Genomic DNA, 18,481 nt, shown 5'->3' on the forward strand with positions numbered 1-18,481 from the left:
AAACACCATTTATCATTATGCAGAATTTTATTAAAAATACCAATAAGTGTACATTAATAAGTCACAAGAACATGAAAACACACACGTGCTCATGAAGTATATAGTATAATAATATCTAATTTAATGTGTAAATAGTAAATGCCGTATAAGTATTACAATGTAGTAATAATATGTGACGATAGAAATACGTTAAATATACGTAGTAAAACGATTTAAAAATATTTGATATGAGTATTAATCTTATTTATATCTTCTCGTGAAGAAATTCCAAAAATGTTTCCACACTTATAAACGCACTTATTGCTTATGTCAGATTTCTTAACAATAATTGTTTAAAACGCGAAAGTGTAAATCACGTATCGAAATATTTTTTGTCGAAATATATACATTGTCGAGATCTTGTACAAATATAGCATTTTCTCTGGAGGAACGTAAAATTTGTGAAATGAATAATATCTCGAAACTGAATTGTTATCAACTTAAATAATTTGTGACAAAAAATCCGATCGTAGCTCCGTTTTGGATATATGTATTTTTTATTGAAAAATTTTACCATTTTTACTTAAAACATTTTACTGTTTTAATCTCTCATTCGTTTTATTTTTTATTTTCGTTTAATTAATTGATGGAACAAAATTGTGTTTTCAATCTTATTATCATGTCATCATCGTTTTCAAATGTAGATATAAACAGTAATTAAATTGAACAAAATAAGCGCTAGGTTCTCAAACCCTTGGTCAAATAAATAACCACAATGACAGGAATTTTAAATTTTGCGGATACGCGGTGACATGACATATTAATATGTCAACAGTGTAGATGATTTTTTTTACTGTAGAAATGCATGTGCACTGAAAAATTTAAAAAGACTTGGCTTAAAAAATACAATATATGCTATAAAGTACACAATTATACAACGCGAATACACGTTGTGATCACGATTAGTTTACAAACTTTTAAATCATTAATTTAATATATTTTATAAACTTAATTATTATTATAATGTCATGTAATCTCAAAATACTCTTATTATTATGCAAATAATGGCAGTAACTGGTGTATTTTAATGCTCTACGGAAATAGAACATCTCGGGGAAATCGTATTTTTTTTTATTATTTTATACACAAAATAAAACTAAATTATGATAATATTTGTTAACTGAATAAAAAAAATCCTATTTTAACATTATACATTTTGTTTTCATTTTCTAACATTATTATTTCGCTTAATATTTAAGCTGGCAAAGTAAGTGCTTACTTTTTATTTCAAATTGTATTTTCGCCCAAAAAATCTTGTTGTTAAATAACACAATTTTTTCATGTAACAAAATAAAGCAAAGGAATTCCTCTTTATTTTGGTTATTCGAAAAAAGTTGCGATGAGTTTTAGGATAGTATTGTCTGTCTTTGTTATTTATTATTCATAAGGCTGGCAGCACATCCTCTTCGCGTTGTCTATGAACTCTAACCATAGCAAAGTCCTTGATTCTGATAGCACCACTCCGGCTCAAGCGATTCAGCTTGAATTCCCATTCTTACCAAACGTTCTCTGTAGAAAAAATTAAATAAACAAAATGTATTAAATAGATTAATTTCCTTTCTTATACATAAGTGGAGACACAAGTTCGCGGTATATCTAGTTACACGTTAATCGGTTACGCAAGCCAGATAATACAACTGTATATACAGGTATAAAGTTTACAGTCGTCTTACCATCAGAGATAAGTCGCCTGTTATGCCAATTGTATATATATATTTTTATTGCCCTTGTAGGCAGACGAGCATACGGCCCACCTGATGGTGCGTGGTTACCGTCGCCCATGGACTTCAGCAATGACAGGGGCAGAGTCAAGCCGCTGCCTACCGCTTAATACTCTCCACAAACCTCGTTTGAAGAAGAACATGTCATAGTGTCATAGCGCTGGGGAAACACCGTGGAGGGTAGCTCATTCCAAAGCCGGATAGTACGTGGCAGAAATTGAAGTAAAAAAAGTAGAATAAGTTATATGGGGTACAAAAGGATATACGGGATACAATAAGGCTTAAAGGGTTTAATAAGGTACAATGCAATTGAGACTCAGGCCTAATGTTTCACGTGCCTGTCACTACAATACAATAAGTTGATCTTAAGGCTTCGTCAACTAGAACGCGTACTTAGCGCTGCGTTTTAACGTCACGCTCTTTTCATGTCACACAAATTGACTAGATGAGCCCAACGCTCCTTGACGCAACGTAACATTCGCCAAATCATAGTGCCTTTGATAGCAGTGTGAAAATTTAAAAGTATTAAGATATCGGGTGATTCAGATGTGGCATTGTATAAGCATGGGTATTTTCTAACTAATTCTATCACTTTTTCGGGAATTATCCAGTATTTTAATACACATTCACTCGGACGCTAAAATAAAATTTGTAAAAAATTACTACGTCCTAACGCCGCGATAGAGAGTTGCGTACTGCTAGCGCGGGCGCTCTGTTTGACGGTATGTTACCATAGTAGTACAACACATCTCGGCGTCATAGCGCGCCGTCAGTTTAACGCTCTGACGCGCGCTAATTACGCGTTCTGTTTGACGAAGCCTTTAATTCAAAGATGCTTTATTATGAGACCAACACACAGATTGAATTTTCAATCAGGCCAAGAATTATTGAGACAGTAACAAATAAGAAGGGTACCAGTATGTGCGGATATTTAGCCCATTAACTTCCCCTAATAAATAGCCTTAAGTGGGCAGATCCTTACCTGACATGGAGCATCCGGTGCTCGGCGTCCTGCCACGCGGTGGAAGGTTCGGCCCACATGCGCTCGGCGAAGGCAGCCGCTCTAGGCCACAGTCGGCCGTCCAGCGTGGCAGGGTCCGACTGCTCAGACCACAGCGCTACTTCACCACCTTGCCAATTATACAACAAACAAATAAAACAAGTTCCGATAGCTCCGAGCGATTTTTTTTAGAACGAAGTTCCTTATGGGACGATGCGGAGGGATACCCTAACCGGGAAAAACGTCCATAACGTAAGATTTTTAATAGTAACGCACACAGTGTACCAATTAACTTTGTAATAACGTACAAAAAATAACATATTTTTATTAAATATTTTTTTATAAATCATTGTGAATAAAATTCATAATAAAAAATGTATACCCGAATAATTATTTCTTTATATCTTATATTCAAACTGAAATGCATTACTGCTTCACTGCAGAAATAGGCAGGACGGTGGCACCTACCCGCGCGGACTCACAAGAGGTCCTACCACCAATAAAGCTGCTAAAGTTGCTAAAAGACTTTCTGCATCTTTACGAAACATTCACATACGGGAAAGATCATGTACCTACACACTGGTATAGTAACCGGCAAACTTCTTGAGCAAATGACCTTGACTGCGCAGAACCGAATTTTAGATCACTTTAGTGGTGAGGGTGAGGCGCGACGGCAGGGGAAATCGTATCGAGCGCGTTATTGGTAGATCAGTCGAACCTTGCGTCCCGCACCGCACCCTCGTTCCGCTTGCTCCCAAAAGTACGCTTGCGTACAGTGAAAAGTCAATCGTTATTAATCGTTAAGTTATTTGTTATAATTGCTTGTTGACTTTGTTGCCATTGCTAATTGTTGAGTGTTTGTTGATTTTTTATAAAAAATACACTATGTAGTGAAAAACTGGTGTAGTATTCAAAAGAAAGGGTAGAAAAATTGTGTACGACGTATATTGCTTCATTATAAAACAGGGGAAGAATGATATGGAAAAAGTAAAACAGACTTCGGAAGCAACAAAAACATCAGTGAGTACTGTGAGGTGCATTATTAACGAAGCTAAAGGCTCTGGCTTGCTCGCCGTGTTTCGGACTCCGGGTAAGAAAAGATCAGGGAAGAAGAAAGTTACCGGAATGGATAGTTTCATTCAATCTATAATAAAAAGATGTAATCATAATAACTACATAACAAGCAGTGAAACTCCGTACCGTAGAAAGGCTTCGAAAAATTTAAAGAAGATATAAATTTTAATGGCTCGGAATGAAGCTTACGACGAATTATGAAAGAGCTAGGCTTCAGATGGAAAAAAAAACAGAAAATAATCGGAAGCTGGTAATTGAAAAAAGTTACATTCGATTACTACGAATCGAATATCTTCAAAAAATAATTAATTATAGACAAAAAAGAAGACCGAACCGACCGAGTTATAAACTACACCGATGAGCCCTATGTCGACTCATCACGATGATAGCGACTCGGGTGATGAAAACAGTGATGATGATGATGGTCAAGATTATGATAACGAAAAAAAAATTACAAATACCAGCTTCGCTTCAACTGAACCAAAACCTGGCAACAGCTCTAGTTTTGATCTAATAGAAGGAATATCTATTTTACCCCAAGATTAAATTATTACAATTATTAACCTATATTTTTTGTTGATGTTCTAACAAATATATCAATAAATACATATGTTGATTTTAATAATTTAATTGCATTATGACGCAGAGTAAATAATGTTTTTGCACGTGAGTGTACCATGCGCGAACTTACCCCCACTACGTCAACAAATGCTCAAGAAGTTTGCCGGCTATTATAAGACGTATTGTAAGCACGACAGATAGGTACACTGACACTGACCCGTCAATTTCTGCCACTAAGTTAGCATGGGTTCCAGTTGTGTGACAGCCAGTACACTATACAATTAAAGTCAGACCTCATGCTCAAGGGCCGTGGGGTTGACCTTGTGGTGTTTGTCGCGCTGATGGTGAGTATCAAGCTCATTCACCCTACACGCAGTAAACACATCAATACTAGTTTCAAATAAATAGATAAAATCGTATGTATTCTTCTTAGATTTTTTATTTATTTATCTATGATTCACATATCCTATTCCATTAGTCTACCATTAACTGTAATCATCAAACGGAATGACCGTAAAGATAATTAAAGTAAATAAAAATCTTACGTTACGGACGTTTTTTCCCAGTCAGGGTACCCCTTCGCAACCTCTCATAAGGAACTTCGTTCCAAAAAAAACCGGATCGAATCGAGAATCTCCATTACAAAAAACGATAAAAAATTATGCGCATCAAAAGTATTTACCTAAGATCTGATCTCGGTACGAGAGCGCCATCACCGCTGGACTGTTACCGTATACTTTCTGCCACCCAATGTACGGTGAGCACCAATTATTACCTGAAAAATATATATTCGACATACGGCACTAAAATTTAACATCAAATATCCTCATTCAACCGGACATCTTGTGACGTCATAGTTTTTTTTATTTTTTTATTGCCTAGATGGGATCATTAGTAAAATGAAACTGTTCTTCTACCATATTTATTAGTAGATACTGTTTCTGTGCGCTGTACTGCTTTTGAGTATAGATTAAAGAGCTCACCAGACCCAACCCATGCCCCGAATCCACAGTCAAAGTACAGAGCGTCATAATTTGACATAATCAGGCGATATCCTTTCTGGAGTAAACCTTGAATTTGTGGGTCGGCTCCCGTGGTCCAGACCTGAAGTGAAAAGTATTCGAATTATAGACTCTCCTCCTTCAGTCGATTGCTCATTGCTGAGCATCGTGATGCGCCCGCCTGTGACCTTTTTTTTTTGGAATTTAGAGCCACTGACTATATATATGAGGCCGTCAGCGTGGCGTCAAAAGTGGCCTAACACACAATTTTTCATAATCATGCTTATATGTATATTTCAATTAATGTAAAATATAATCAATTTTGATGCAAAACCGGCCTATCCATAGTTTCACCCATAGATAGCAGATGGCTTTTAAAAATTATTTTTGCGCGTATTGTTTTTTTTTATTGCTCCATAATAACTATGGTAAGCTTAGGCCGCTTTTGCGCTGACGGCCTCATTTACGAAGTTGCATCTTTTGTTAAAACTTGTCCCAATAGATTCACCAAGATGTCTGATGTGGTAAATAAAAATCGACGCGACGATAAACTATATTTTCCAAAATCCAAAACTAAATTAAAGACTAACAGTATACTAGGTATGAGCGTTAGGATATTTAGTAAGCTACCAAAGAAATCAAGAGACCTAGACAATTTTTAATTTAAGAAAAATCTAAAAGATAGTGAAAATTATTATCACATAAATGATTTTGTTAGGTACGACATTGAAAATAAATGGTTTTTTAATTATTAGTTGAATTATGGATTAATGAATGGTAAATTATATCTATACCAATATATAAATCTACAGTGGTTTTTACGGATGTTCCGTTATAACTACCGAACCATGCATCCGATTGACTTGAAACTTGGTATCCATGTAGAAAATACATGTACTTAATGGATAGGCTAATATTTATGAGTGTTGGACTCCCTACACCAGTTGCGGGGGCGTTAATGATGAGAATCTTTGTGGGGGTGAGAAATAATAATGTTAATTTTAAATGACCAGCGAAGCGGACGAGTACAGCTAGTAATATCATAATATCTGCTATGCTATATATAAACTGCACTAAAATTCGCATGTCAAATAATGACAAAGCATACACGCTGCTTTTAACCATATAGTGCTTGTAACTTATGTAATAACTCATTTTCACTATGCTTAGCGAATAAATGATTTTTCTTTTTTTTTTTCTTTCTTATGTCTGTCAGTGGCACAGTGAAGTGCGTGGCTCACTCTCATGTCCAGCTGCTCGGACACTTGGTCACTCCATCTTTTCCGGCTCCGACCTCTGGATCGTCCTCCATCCACTTTACCCGTCACTATGAGTCTCTCCAGGTCGTCAGAGGATAGATAAATATGATATTTTCATTTCGTATTGGCCAAAAGATCTTAGTTTTATAATAAAGATACCATTCAGGCCAAGGATAATGAAAAATTTTTGCAGCATAATTGGCGCTGTTCCAATAACATAAAATTTCCGCTTCCTTAGAGTAGCGTTAACGTGGTGATGTCCATGAACATCAACACATAAGAGTTTTACCTGTATGATGTATTCGTCTTTGTCCAAGAATTTCTCTACGTGAGTGTAGTCGGTCAATGTGCTGGTCCATAGAATCAGAGGCAGTCGTTTACCGAAGGCCTGAAATAATTGGAATATAAAAGAACAATGAAATCTGTGGAGTAGATGTAGATAGTGGTTGTTTTTGAAGTTATACTTCTTTAGGCGCGTTATGAAAAATTGATGAGAGTGAAATTTTACGATGCGCGCGCACCGTGACACAAAATTAACAGAATGAAGTTGCCCACTGAATCGCTCATTACAATACGACCGACGTAACTTGGCGAATCTGAATATAGCCGCAGGTGAACTTTCGCGCATGTACACTCGTAGCATTCATTTTTTAATAATATAAAAGTTTAATGACAAAATTATTATTTAATATAATTCATACTAAATATTATTAAATTATTAACGTTAAATATTTATTATTAATTATTCAATATTTAAAAAAAATTAATAAAAAAATTAAGTATAACTTCTTACGCGCGTACATTAGTACACGCACCCTTTTTTTCGATTGCGACTGGTCACATCTGCTACAGAAAAAAACGCACACAACAAACACACACACAAAATCAGTTAGCGACTAGGGATATGTATACTGTGGTGTCACAATGCGCTATTTGTGCGTCCTTGTACTGAACAATTACCCGATAGACTTCGAACCTAATTACTGGACACCATTTTCAACTATAGGAGCATTTTTTCATGAAATTATAGAAAAAAAAACTGGCCACATTGCTTTTTTTTTCTTTAGCAATATATCTGATAAATTAGCAACGCTGCACTTGAAATCTGTCGTGACATGTGAACACAAGTATCAAATTTATTATTTGACACATAAATCCATAATTTATTTGGTAAAGTACTTTAATAGTTCAGTGATCGGCCGGACAGTAGTTTACTGGTGGTATTGACCTCTTGTGAGTCCGGGTAGGTACCACCACCCTACCTATTTCGGCAGTAAAGCAGTAATGCGTTTCAGTTTGAAGGGTGGGGCAGCCGTTGTAACTATACTTGAGACCTTAGAACTAATATCTCAAGCTGGGTGGCGCATTTACGTTGTAGATGTCTATTGCTCCAGTTACCACTTAACACCAGGTGGGCCGTGAGCTCGTCCACACATCTAAAAAATAAAAATAAAAAACAGTATCTCGATGCTATGTCTCTCGTGAATAAGATACAAATTTTTTTGAAAATTAATTTTATTAACAACATAAATGGAAGTACCTTATACGCTCTGTCTTGAGCGTTCTTCTGGAAGTAGTTCCAAAGCTTCAGGAAACTGCTCTTGTCCAAATTCCATCGGTTCTGAATCATAAAGTTCTGGATCTCCTCTGAGGAGTTCCAACAGCGTTCGCTGACCTCGTCTCCTCCCATGTGGAACATGTCGGTGCTCTCAAACGCCTCTGTGGTTGATAGGAAAAAGTCAAAACAAAATTACAATAAGCTATACTATTAAGCTCTTTCGTAAAATGAAGTTCGTACCAAACATGTCTGCAAGTTGGTATAATAGAAATATTTACTATATGTACCCAATTTAAAGTGGATGGTTTGTTGCGATCGGGATCCAAAAAGACGCGGTTACCGAGGAATCTTTTAATTGTTACAATCGCTGTCTTCTTAAACCTTTCCCGAACATACAGAAAACGGGATTCTAAAATAATAAAGTCTTTTCTTGCCAAATTATTTTCTTCGAACCCCCATTAATAAGGGAGTAAACAAGATTATGTGTATGTAGAGTCAAAACGCAATCCGCGTTATCTCTTAAACTCAGGGACGTATTATACTACGTCCATCCATACCGCTGGAATTCAACAGATCGTTCATCCTGCTCTGAAAGTTCACGTTTGAGCGGAATAAATAAACAAGCAGAGAGAAGACAGTTCAAAAACTGTTATACGACAAAATAACCGAGATCTTACAATAGCAAAATTTCCTACGCTGGAAGCCTATTAGATCCATCCTACACATCCAATAGCGTCATCGGTACCTCCATTATCATCATCATCATCACTCACCAGCCATTTCAACATAAATATCTTCCAAGTAGTCGTAAAGTTCCTCTTTAGTCGGGTTCAGTTGACCACAAGGCGGCTCCACGCAGAATTTCGTCCACGGCTCCGCCTGGTTCAAATAACAATCCCGGTCACATAAAGATGGTTCGTTAAAATTTCTTTCTCGAAGCTTGTATTAGCATGAGTGTGGGAAAATGGATCTTACTGGTGGTAGGACCTCTTGAGAGTCCAAAGGGTAGGTACCACCATATATCTACCGTAGAGCAGTAATACGTTTCGGTTTGAAGGGTGGGGCAGCCGTTGTAACTAAACTGAGACTTTAGAACTCATATCTCAAGGTGGGTGGCGGCATTTACGTTGTAGATGTCTATGGGCTCCGGTAACCACTTAACACCAGGTGGGCCGTGAAGCTCATCCAACCATATAAGCAATAAAAAAATAAATATTCTCGGGCATTGAAACCGATTTGAACGTCTGGAGTGGCATTTATATTCAAATCCGATAATAGAACCAGGTCGATTACTTACATCCGCTTGAGTTTTCAAGATTATAACGAACGTGAAACTTATTTTTTGATTTCGAAACCCTTCATTAAAAAAAACCTAAGAAATAAAACCTAAATAGAAATTTCTTCACAATTCACCTCGACAATTCTTTCACTGTATTATGGAGCCTTTTATTACCCTCATATCGTAAATATGCTTTTAGCTATAACCACAACTTTCAGATCAACCTGGTCATTTTGTAAGCTTACCTTAAAGCACACGGTGAGTCCGGTGTCCTGCCATCCCTCTCCCACATGAGCGGGCGCATCAAATTCCGGTAAAACACGAACGCCCCTCTCTAGACCATATTCGACAACTTCACGAATATCTTGCTTTGTATACACCTATCGATAAATGTTCAATTTAGTTACCTCCATTTATGAGATCGGTAAAAACGATTATTAACGATCCCACTATTAACTAAGTACACCAAAGACGACTTCGAGCACTTCCGACAGCAGTCATACATTCACACCAACAAATTACTTTTCTTTGTTTAAAGCAGTGTTTCTCAAACTTCTTTTGTCGTAACACACTTTAAAAAAAAACACAATTTGAAAGGAAAGAGGTAAGTTTAAAATCGTTTACATTAATATACCTATATAATAATACGGTAAGTAAAATAGTTTATGATAAATTATTAAATAAAATGGTATGAACTATAAAAATAACTGTACATTTATCAAGGGATTAATTACAAATTAATAATAATACTTTTAATGAGAAGTATAAACATATCTAAAATTTAACGGCACTCGTACCATGCATCCGTTTGACTTGAAACTTGGTATCAATGTAGAAAATACATGTAGGTATAATACTTAGGTTAATATTTATATGAGTGTTAGACTCCCTACATCAGTTGCGGGGGCGTTAAGGATGAGAATCTTTGTGGGGGTGAAAAATAATAATGTTAATTTTAAGTGCCCAGCGATGCGGACGGGTACAGCTAGTACGATTATGAATTGAGCGTAGTGAAATAAACGATTCGCGTACCTTGGTGGGACTGTATGCCCCGAGCTTACTCAAGTTCGGTCTTTTCTGTAACACCAACGGGAAACTCTGGCTGTCCGTGATGTGCCAGTGGAATGTGTTCAGTTTCACTGCGGCCATTGCGTCTGAAAATCACATATGTGTATGTAGGTATATTGAATTTATGCAAATCGCCGGTTATAATTTTGGGGAGGCTTAGACGACAAAGGGAAGAACTTCCACCGAGCGGGTCATATTTGCTCGGTAGACCGATGGTCCGAATGTTGTTGTTCGGAACTTGTATATATGCAAGCTTGTCTTGAAAACGACGTAAGCGAGATTCAGGCATCTGTCAAATATCTTGCGTTGTATGATGGCTACCGCCACAATGATGATACTTCATGTGGCGTTATCACGATTTCCGCTAATCTTGGGTGAGCAAATAGACCATGTGATGGGTTTTTTTATTGCTAAGATAGGCGGACGGCCCACCAGGTGTTAAGTGGTCATTGGAGCCTATAGACATCAATCACTTCAATGCCGCCGCCCATCTTGAGACATGAGTTCTAAGGTCTCCGTTTTTACAGTACAACAGCTGCCCCACCCTTCAAATTTAAATGCATTACTGCTTCACAGCAGAATTAGGTAGGGCGGCGGTACCTATCCCTATGGGCTCACATATAAGTAATTACACAAATTATAATTTTTTGGGTTTGATTTGTTACACAATATTATTCCTTCAAGGTGGAAAAATGGTAAATGGTACATTAAAAGCATTTACAATTCGAATTGTTCATAATATGGATATAGATATGGATATGATTTTGAGAAATTTATAAATGATTGGAAACCACTTATAATCTATGGTTAGAAATACCCACCTATAGTTCTTTTGATTGATTCTATGGAGTAGAAGTTCCTCGCGGTGTCCAACAAAATACCTCGATAAGGATAGACAGGCCTGTCCTTAATTGTGACGTCACGGACAATCTGAAGAAACACGATTTAATAGATTGTTTACGTCAAAGTCCAAAGACATATTTAAAGTCTAAAATAGATACTATATAGGTCTATGAAAATAGACACGCTCAGAATTACGTTAAAAATTTCTTTGGGGGGTAGTTGTTAAATGACAAAAGAATATGACAAAAGCTTGTGACGTCACTGCCATTGAAGTGCGGACGTGCAAGAGAGATAGCGAGATGTTTCGACTACCACCAATTTCATTTTAGGATTTCATTGGCGTTTTACATACATTGTATTCTTGTATTTTGCCCGTGTGGACAAAATTATATACACAAATATACACAACGAAACGAAAGCGCGACATCTAGTGGGTGTGAACGGCAACTACTCGTGAAACATCGGCTCACTTCGGGTGGAGTGCTTCGGCAGAGTCGAGATGTCATCGCTAGAGTGGAATCGAGACACATTCGATGCCTGACTTGGGAAGAGTGAAGACGTCTCGGAACTGTCATCGTTTTGTGCTGCGCAAGCTCTTTGCACGATTACCCACTGTGCGCCCACAATGACAAGACATAATGTAGTAATCGGTCCATTCTGCGACATACATATCTATTTGCTTTTTTTTTATCTGACCCGTTTTAATGTCGTTTTTTCGTGTCATCGACTTTCAAATCATAAAGTCGCCAAAGGTAATAACTACCGTCACATAACGCCCGTTTGTCATTCTGTGAGTTGTTAACTCATAGATAATACACTTAAATTAGTTATAGATAAGCAACTCGAGCAGTCAACAAAAATGTTTACGGGCATCAACCAGTAGATGGCTACGCTTCAATTTTCATGAACTACAAATTGATAAAATTTCATCAATCTGTCTATAACAAATAAATACTTGTATGATTTACTGTTTCTGTTTTATATTCTATAAATTTTAGGGGCATTCGCTACAAGATGTCGCTAGTTTCCATACAAAAAAATATTTGTCTTAATGTATCGCAGTTTCAGGGTCTTATGTAAACTCACCAACAGATTATTTCTGATGTCGTCGTACACGATTAGCTGAGAGAGCGTCTCCAGACCGTTACGGACGCCGAAGAAAGAGTTTCCACGTATGGTAGCGTTCACTTTATCACTCGACGTTGATGAAATGTAGAGCTCGTAACTCTCATCCATGTCCAGGGAGAATTCTGTGCCAACGTAAGTGTTTTATACACCTATAATAAGGTTTCATTAAGCCAAATCCTACAGTCACGTGGTAACAGACGCAAAGCACCCGAGGCCGCGTGTCATATTTGTCGATCACATTTGTTTCAATTATTTTACATATCGAGGGATGAAATTTTTGGGGCTATTTTTCTCCTACCTACGACGAAAGTTCGGTTTTGGTCCCGTTGTACAGGGAAGAAAGTCTAACTTTTCCTCCCTGGGTACTAACAAGTGCGCATGCGCGTTAGTGTCTACTTCTGCTCTCACGCACCTAAAATTCTCCGCCATTGTTGTGCTCGGGTAATTTGCAATATTGTGTTTAGTGTAAACGTGAAATAAACAAAAGGCAATAAAATTTAATAGTGAAGTATTAAACAAAGATGAGTTCATCAGACAGTTCTTATTCAATTTGTAGTAGTTTATTTAAAAGATAAAAACAGTTAAATTGTTTTTTTATGAGTAAGGGGGGGCTCGCCTTCGGCTCGGGTAGCAATTTTACACGCGGGAGGAAATGTCCAACTTCTCTCCCTTGGTGCACAATGTACTATTAATATATGGGGTGGTGGTACCTACCCGTGCGGACTCACAAGATGTCCTACCACCAGTAATATATATACATATATATAGTATAACGATAGGACGCGCTAAGTCGAAAACGTAGTGTATGGCGTAAAAAAATAATCCGGTATACGGTACAAAGACCACACTCCAGAAAATCAACAAAAACAATTCAAAGCATATAAAAGAATAGTGAATAATTATTGGTTTCTCGAAACCGCCTTACCTCGGATATAAGGATTGTCATTGACTAAATAAACTGTGACTGATTTTCCTGCAGCCTTCGCCGAGAAGCCTTTTGGCACGGAACTGGAAACCAGTGTCTTAAATCTCTGTAAACAAAGTTTTATATTGAGTAAGTATATTTGACGTATGTATATTTATAAGTCGTTTATTTTATATATAATTGATTACATAAGTGTTTTTATTTCTTTATTACATATGAGTCGACTATTATCAAATCCGGCAATCTGATTTTGGACAATGATTGGTAAATCAGAAAAACGAATTATTGACTTTGTATTCCATTGGCAGTCACAAAACTCTTCGGAACGACATCTTAGATAAATAACAGGTTAACTATTAACCTTTATTTAATGCAGGTTTTGAACCGTATTCTTTGAAGGAGACGATTATATTCAAATCAATCTGTATTGACATATCAATAAAAAAAAATTGTCCAGATGCACAGATTGCCACCTTTGATAATAGACGACTCATATATGGATGAAGCAGCTCACGGTTTATCTGGTGGTGAGTGGTTATCGCAGACCATTGACGTCACCCACCTTGAGACATGACAACATCGAATTCTCATTCTCAACAAAAGGTTGTCCGTTTGTTTTTTTTTTATTGCTTATATGCTGCTGATATATATTTCTGACACGACTGAGACCTTCACCAGTATGTGAATTATATTCTCGCTCGCAGTCAATTAAAAAAAACTATATCTAGGTCTTTTTAATCGTTTTCTGTTACAACTTTTATTAGAGAGAAAGTCTAGTTTATTGCGCACCAATACTCGATCAACAGGCGGGTGCAATTTAAGCAATATCGGCGATCTTATCGCTAAAATCTCTTCCAGACTATCGTTTTCATCTAGAGAAAATCTGAAAATAACACGGCAGGTTCATTGTTGCAGCGTACCATTCTCAAAACTATACAGAGTGATCTATCAAAATAGAGCAAACCCTTAAGCACATCGTTATATTTTTACTAGCTGAGTTCCGCGATTTTACCCGCGGTTATTGTCGTACCGCGGGTGACACCGCGGGGCGAAGTTAGTCTAAAAAAACTTACTCATTATATCATCAGCTACCTATCAGTGAAAGTCCCGTCAAAATCGGTCCAGCCGTTCCAGAGAATAGCCGGAACAAACAGACAGACAGACAGACAAAAGTTGTAAGAAATGCTATTTTGGTGTATCTACCGTATATACCTATATAAATGCATGTAGTAAAAAGCGGTTATTTCAATATTACAAACAGACATTCCTATTTTATTTATATGTATAGATTAATCCCACTTTAATGCTTACGACACATTTGATACATATAGAAATAGAGTAAATAAAATCTTAAAGGCACTTACGTCGGCAGCCGCTGTGAGGAGGTCGTCGCTCTTTCCCTGCTTGGTGATCTGAATGTCGATGGTGTTCATATTAATCTTGGAGAGGAAGTTACCCAGATTTGTCTCGATCGTTGGTTTCGGCCAGAGGAGACCTGTGAAGATAGACATATACGATATAACTGTCAACTGTCTATACGTCATTGAAAATCACAACCTATTTAGAGACGGAAGATCGACATCCATTATAGTTTATAATAGTTCTCCCAACCGTTTGAACTCATCATGGCCTAAAAGATAAGACGCCCGGTGACTCTAGTCAAATCCTGCTGATCTCATGTATTAAGGTGGATGGTACATTGTAATGCACTAACTCATGCATCGGCCCACTGAGTTTCTCGCCGGATCTTCTCAGTGGGTCGCAATTCCGATCCGGTAGTAGATTAATTCGCAAAGCAGTTGTTTTTGAGTGATTAGGTCTCTATCGGAGGCGCTCGGGCAGCTGTTAACAAATGCCACCCCACCTGGCTGAGTCTTTGCTCGCCCACCTGTCATGGTGAGACTGGAAAGGCCTCTGGGCCACCAATCATAAAAAAAATAGCGTTGTAATACCTTTGGGATCCGGTAACCATTTAACAATAGGTGGGTTCGTTTACCCGACGATGTAAAATAAAGTAACCCTCAAATTAGGAAGCGTGATTACTGGGTGGGATAGTCCAACATAATTCCACAATAAGCCGTAATTAAAATGATCACGGAAATTTATAAACTTTTCTTATTTCATTTATAATTTGGAATTCTATTCCTGAGCGGTACTACAACATAATGGCTCGATGCGAACACGCCAGGTATCTTTTCACTAACACCATTATTAATTTACTAATTGGATGAGCAAGCTCATGAGCCACTTCGTTGTAAGTATTGAGCTCAAAGTCACTTGTATTTCTGAAAAAAAAAAAAAAATAAAATGTCAAATCACCCTGTGGGACACTGGCATAGTCGCATCGTTTGATACACGAGACGTCTTATCCTTTAGACCACGACGACTACGTATATTTATTTCAAAACGAATCGACCGACTTTTATTACGTCACTAAAAGTCGTACAGACAAGTAACAGTACTGACCAATAGAAATTTTAAATCGACATAATACATTTCAACTCCTTTGAAACAAAGATTTGAAAGTCATCAAGAACTTTCAAAATCCATTCACATTCGTCGTGGATTCGCCTATTAATAACTTTTTTTTTATGAATTTGACTGCCATATTCAAAATAAATTGGGGCCTGTAGGTATTTCAAAGATAACAATTACATACAAGACTTGTTTAATGGACAATGCAAACTATAGTGTCTCGGTCAATGCACCAATGGCATTGTTGATTTAGTATTATATCTTTGCTTTCGCAGTTAGACATAATTAAAACTATTTTTACCGTTTAATATGTAAAGTAAGCTGTAAATATTCGAAGCGTTCGAAATAAACGCGATATTAAACCGCAAATATAGTTTTAATCACTTAATTTATTTAATACAAAAACTAACGGACATTATGTACAGATAAATAAATTTTAATTTTTAATTTTAATAATAATAAAATTTAATTTTTAAATTTTGGGTAGCATCCGAATAAATGTATGTATATTTAAATAAATAGCTATTTTGAGAGCACTAAATAAATTAAAACCGATTTATTATAACTTTAGCTCTTTCGATTATTAGCAAAATTGGATCGATTTAGAAATTATTCTCGTCTGGGTTAATAGCTGTATTTACTGAAATTCCATTGAAAAATTCAATTCGTGCTATTGTAATAACGATATTATTCTTTTGTTTTATCGATAATTGGAGATCGAAATGTGTTTCAAATTTGTTTAAGAACAAAAAACCTCTACCACGAAACTTCGACCTTTTAATATTTTCGGAGGTAAATAACATAATGCACCATTAACTCCCTCGCATTTATTAAGATCCCCATTTTGAATACCAACATTTATTTTATTCGGTAAACCGCTTATGAACCCAAAAAAAATATGCGAAAAGTTTGTTTAAAACCTTTTCGGGCATAAAATTTATTTTCGATCCGAAACACCGACCCGTAATTTTTCAACTTTATCATATAAAAAACAAGCTTGTTTTTTTAAGATTCTCTTGAAAACTTTAGTGACTTTTTCGGTTCAATGACTCGAAAACGTAGGTCAGTCAACAAGTATAGATTTTTACTGAATACAATTAATTCGCATACTATTAATAATTTAAATTCCGTTTGAAATGTGATAAGATTGCCTGACACAAAACATGTTACGTTTTTTCAACTCTCATTAAATTCACATAATTTATCGATACGGTCAAGAACCTTACTGATTCATTACCTACCTGTTCGATAAAATATGCAGATAAACGAAAAAGAGACCAGGTAAATATAGCGTGTCAGGTTAAGGCACCACCGACCAGTGTTGCCAGTACACGATAAGACGATATAGGCTGCGAAACTATACATATAAATAAAATTGGAGTGTCTGTTTGTAATATTGAAATAACCGCTTTTTACAACATGCACATGAATATATATATACGGTACATACACCAAAATAACATTTTTTACAATTTTTGTCTGTCTATATGTTTGTTCCGGCTAATCTCTGGAACGGTTGGACCAATTTTGACGAGACTTTCACTGATAGGTAGCTGATGATATAAGGAGTAACTTAAGCTAATTTTTTAGACTAACTTCAACAATAATAACAAAATAAACGCGAGTAACATCGTGGGACTCAGCTATCAATAATAAAATGTTTCCGAAGTGAAGCGAGGGCCGACCGCTAGTTACAAATAAAAACTGCATACGAGCATGATCTAGATAATCTCACCGTCGGAAGATCTGATAAATAGTTCTAATAAAATACGTAAAAGCAACCCCGCCTTCTTAGAGCTGCCGATTTACTACTTTACTACTTTCACATCATCATTTTGATTTTCGTGTACGGTGGTAGAGCGAATTATTAGCCCATACAATTTAGCGTCTACGTTTCGCTTATTTCCGCAGGAAAATGATTGTTGTTTTTTTGTTGCTTAAATAGCTAAACCAGCTCACAGCCCGTCTTTTGTTAAGTGGCTATCGGAACCTAAATACATCGACAATTTTTTTTTCTCTATCTATGCTGATAGCCTTGAGAGGCTATTTCAGCTTCGCTTTGACGTGTAGGTGAGCTCACGGGACTCAAACCGGGAGTGTTGCTAACACTGGCCCTAGCAGTAGATCCCAAGAGCCGTGCTTCGCAGAATCTACCACCGGATCGGAAACGCAACCCACTGAGGAGATCCGACGAGAAACTCAGTAGGCTGTGTCTATGGGTTAATTCACTCGTCGGACACTTCGTCGCAAGCGCCGGGTTCGACGAGGACGGTGACCGGTGCTTGAGGTACCTAAAAGGAATCGGGAGGATCCGTAATGACGTGTTCATGGCGACGTCGACTGCTTATCATTCGGTCCACAGGATCGTGTATGATATAGACGGGCGAATTAACCTTGTGTTCAGTGATTTCCGAAGCACATAGATGTGACTAGATGAATGTGGTGAATAATTGAGAATAGATTAATATTATTTGTCTATAGTCTAGAATTAGTGAACTGAAGTGGCAATGGGCCGGCCACATAGCACGAAGAGAGGACGGTCGATGGGGC

At 36.9% G+C, this 18,481-nt stretch overlaps 1 protein-coding gene across 2 annotated transcripts in view; it reads right to left on the minus strand.

The window, feature by feature from the left end:
* Nucleotides 1–8: 8 nt before the first annotated feature.
* Hexo1 (beta-hexosaminidase 1) overlaps nucleotides 9–18,481 on the minus strand; it is a 34,523-nt gene continuing 16,050 nt past the window's right edge. For both annotated transcript variants that reach the window (XM_028182158.2, XM_028182157.2), the window contains exons 4-16: nucleotides 14,821–14,951; nucleotides 13,457–13,562; nucleotides 12,490–12,653; nucleotides 11,382–11,490; nucleotides 10,525–10,646; nucleotides 9,738–9,872; nucleotides 8,987–9,092; nucleotides 8,196–8,374; nucleotides 6,945–7,043; nucleotides 5,379–5,499; nucleotides 5,078–5,170; nucleotides 2,743–2,890; nucleotides 9–1,548 (exon numbers count right to left, since the gene is read on the minus strand). In XM_028182158.2, coding sequence (XP_028037959.2) covers nucleotides 1,464–1,548; nucleotides 2,743–2,890; nucleotides 5,078–5,170; nucleotides 5,379–5,499; nucleotides 6,945–7,043; nucleotides 8,196–8,374; nucleotides 8,987–9,092; nucleotides 9,738–9,872; nucleotides 10,525–10,646; nucleotides 11,382–11,490; nucleotides 12,490–12,653; nucleotides 13,457–13,562; nucleotides 14,821–14,951 — 1,598 coding nt within the window. In that variant the 3' untranslated portion in view covers nucleotides 9–1,463. The remainder of the gene's footprint in view (nucleotides 1,549–2,742; nucleotides 2,891–5,077; nucleotides 5,171–5,378; nucleotides 5,500–6,944; nucleotides 7,044–8,195; nucleotides 8,375–8,986; nucleotides 9,093–9,737; nucleotides 9,873–10,524; nucleotides 10,647–11,381; nucleotides 11,491–12,489; nucleotides 12,654–13,456; nucleotides 13,563–14,820; nucleotides 14,952–18,481) is intronic.

Source organism: Bombyx mandarina, chromosome 12 (genome assembly GCF_030267445.1).
Source record: "Bombyx mandarina strain Sakado chromosome 12, ASM3026744v2".
Taxonomy (NCBI): Eukaryota; Metazoa; Arthropoda; class Insecta; order Lepidoptera; family Bombycidae; genus Bombyx; species Bombyx mandarina.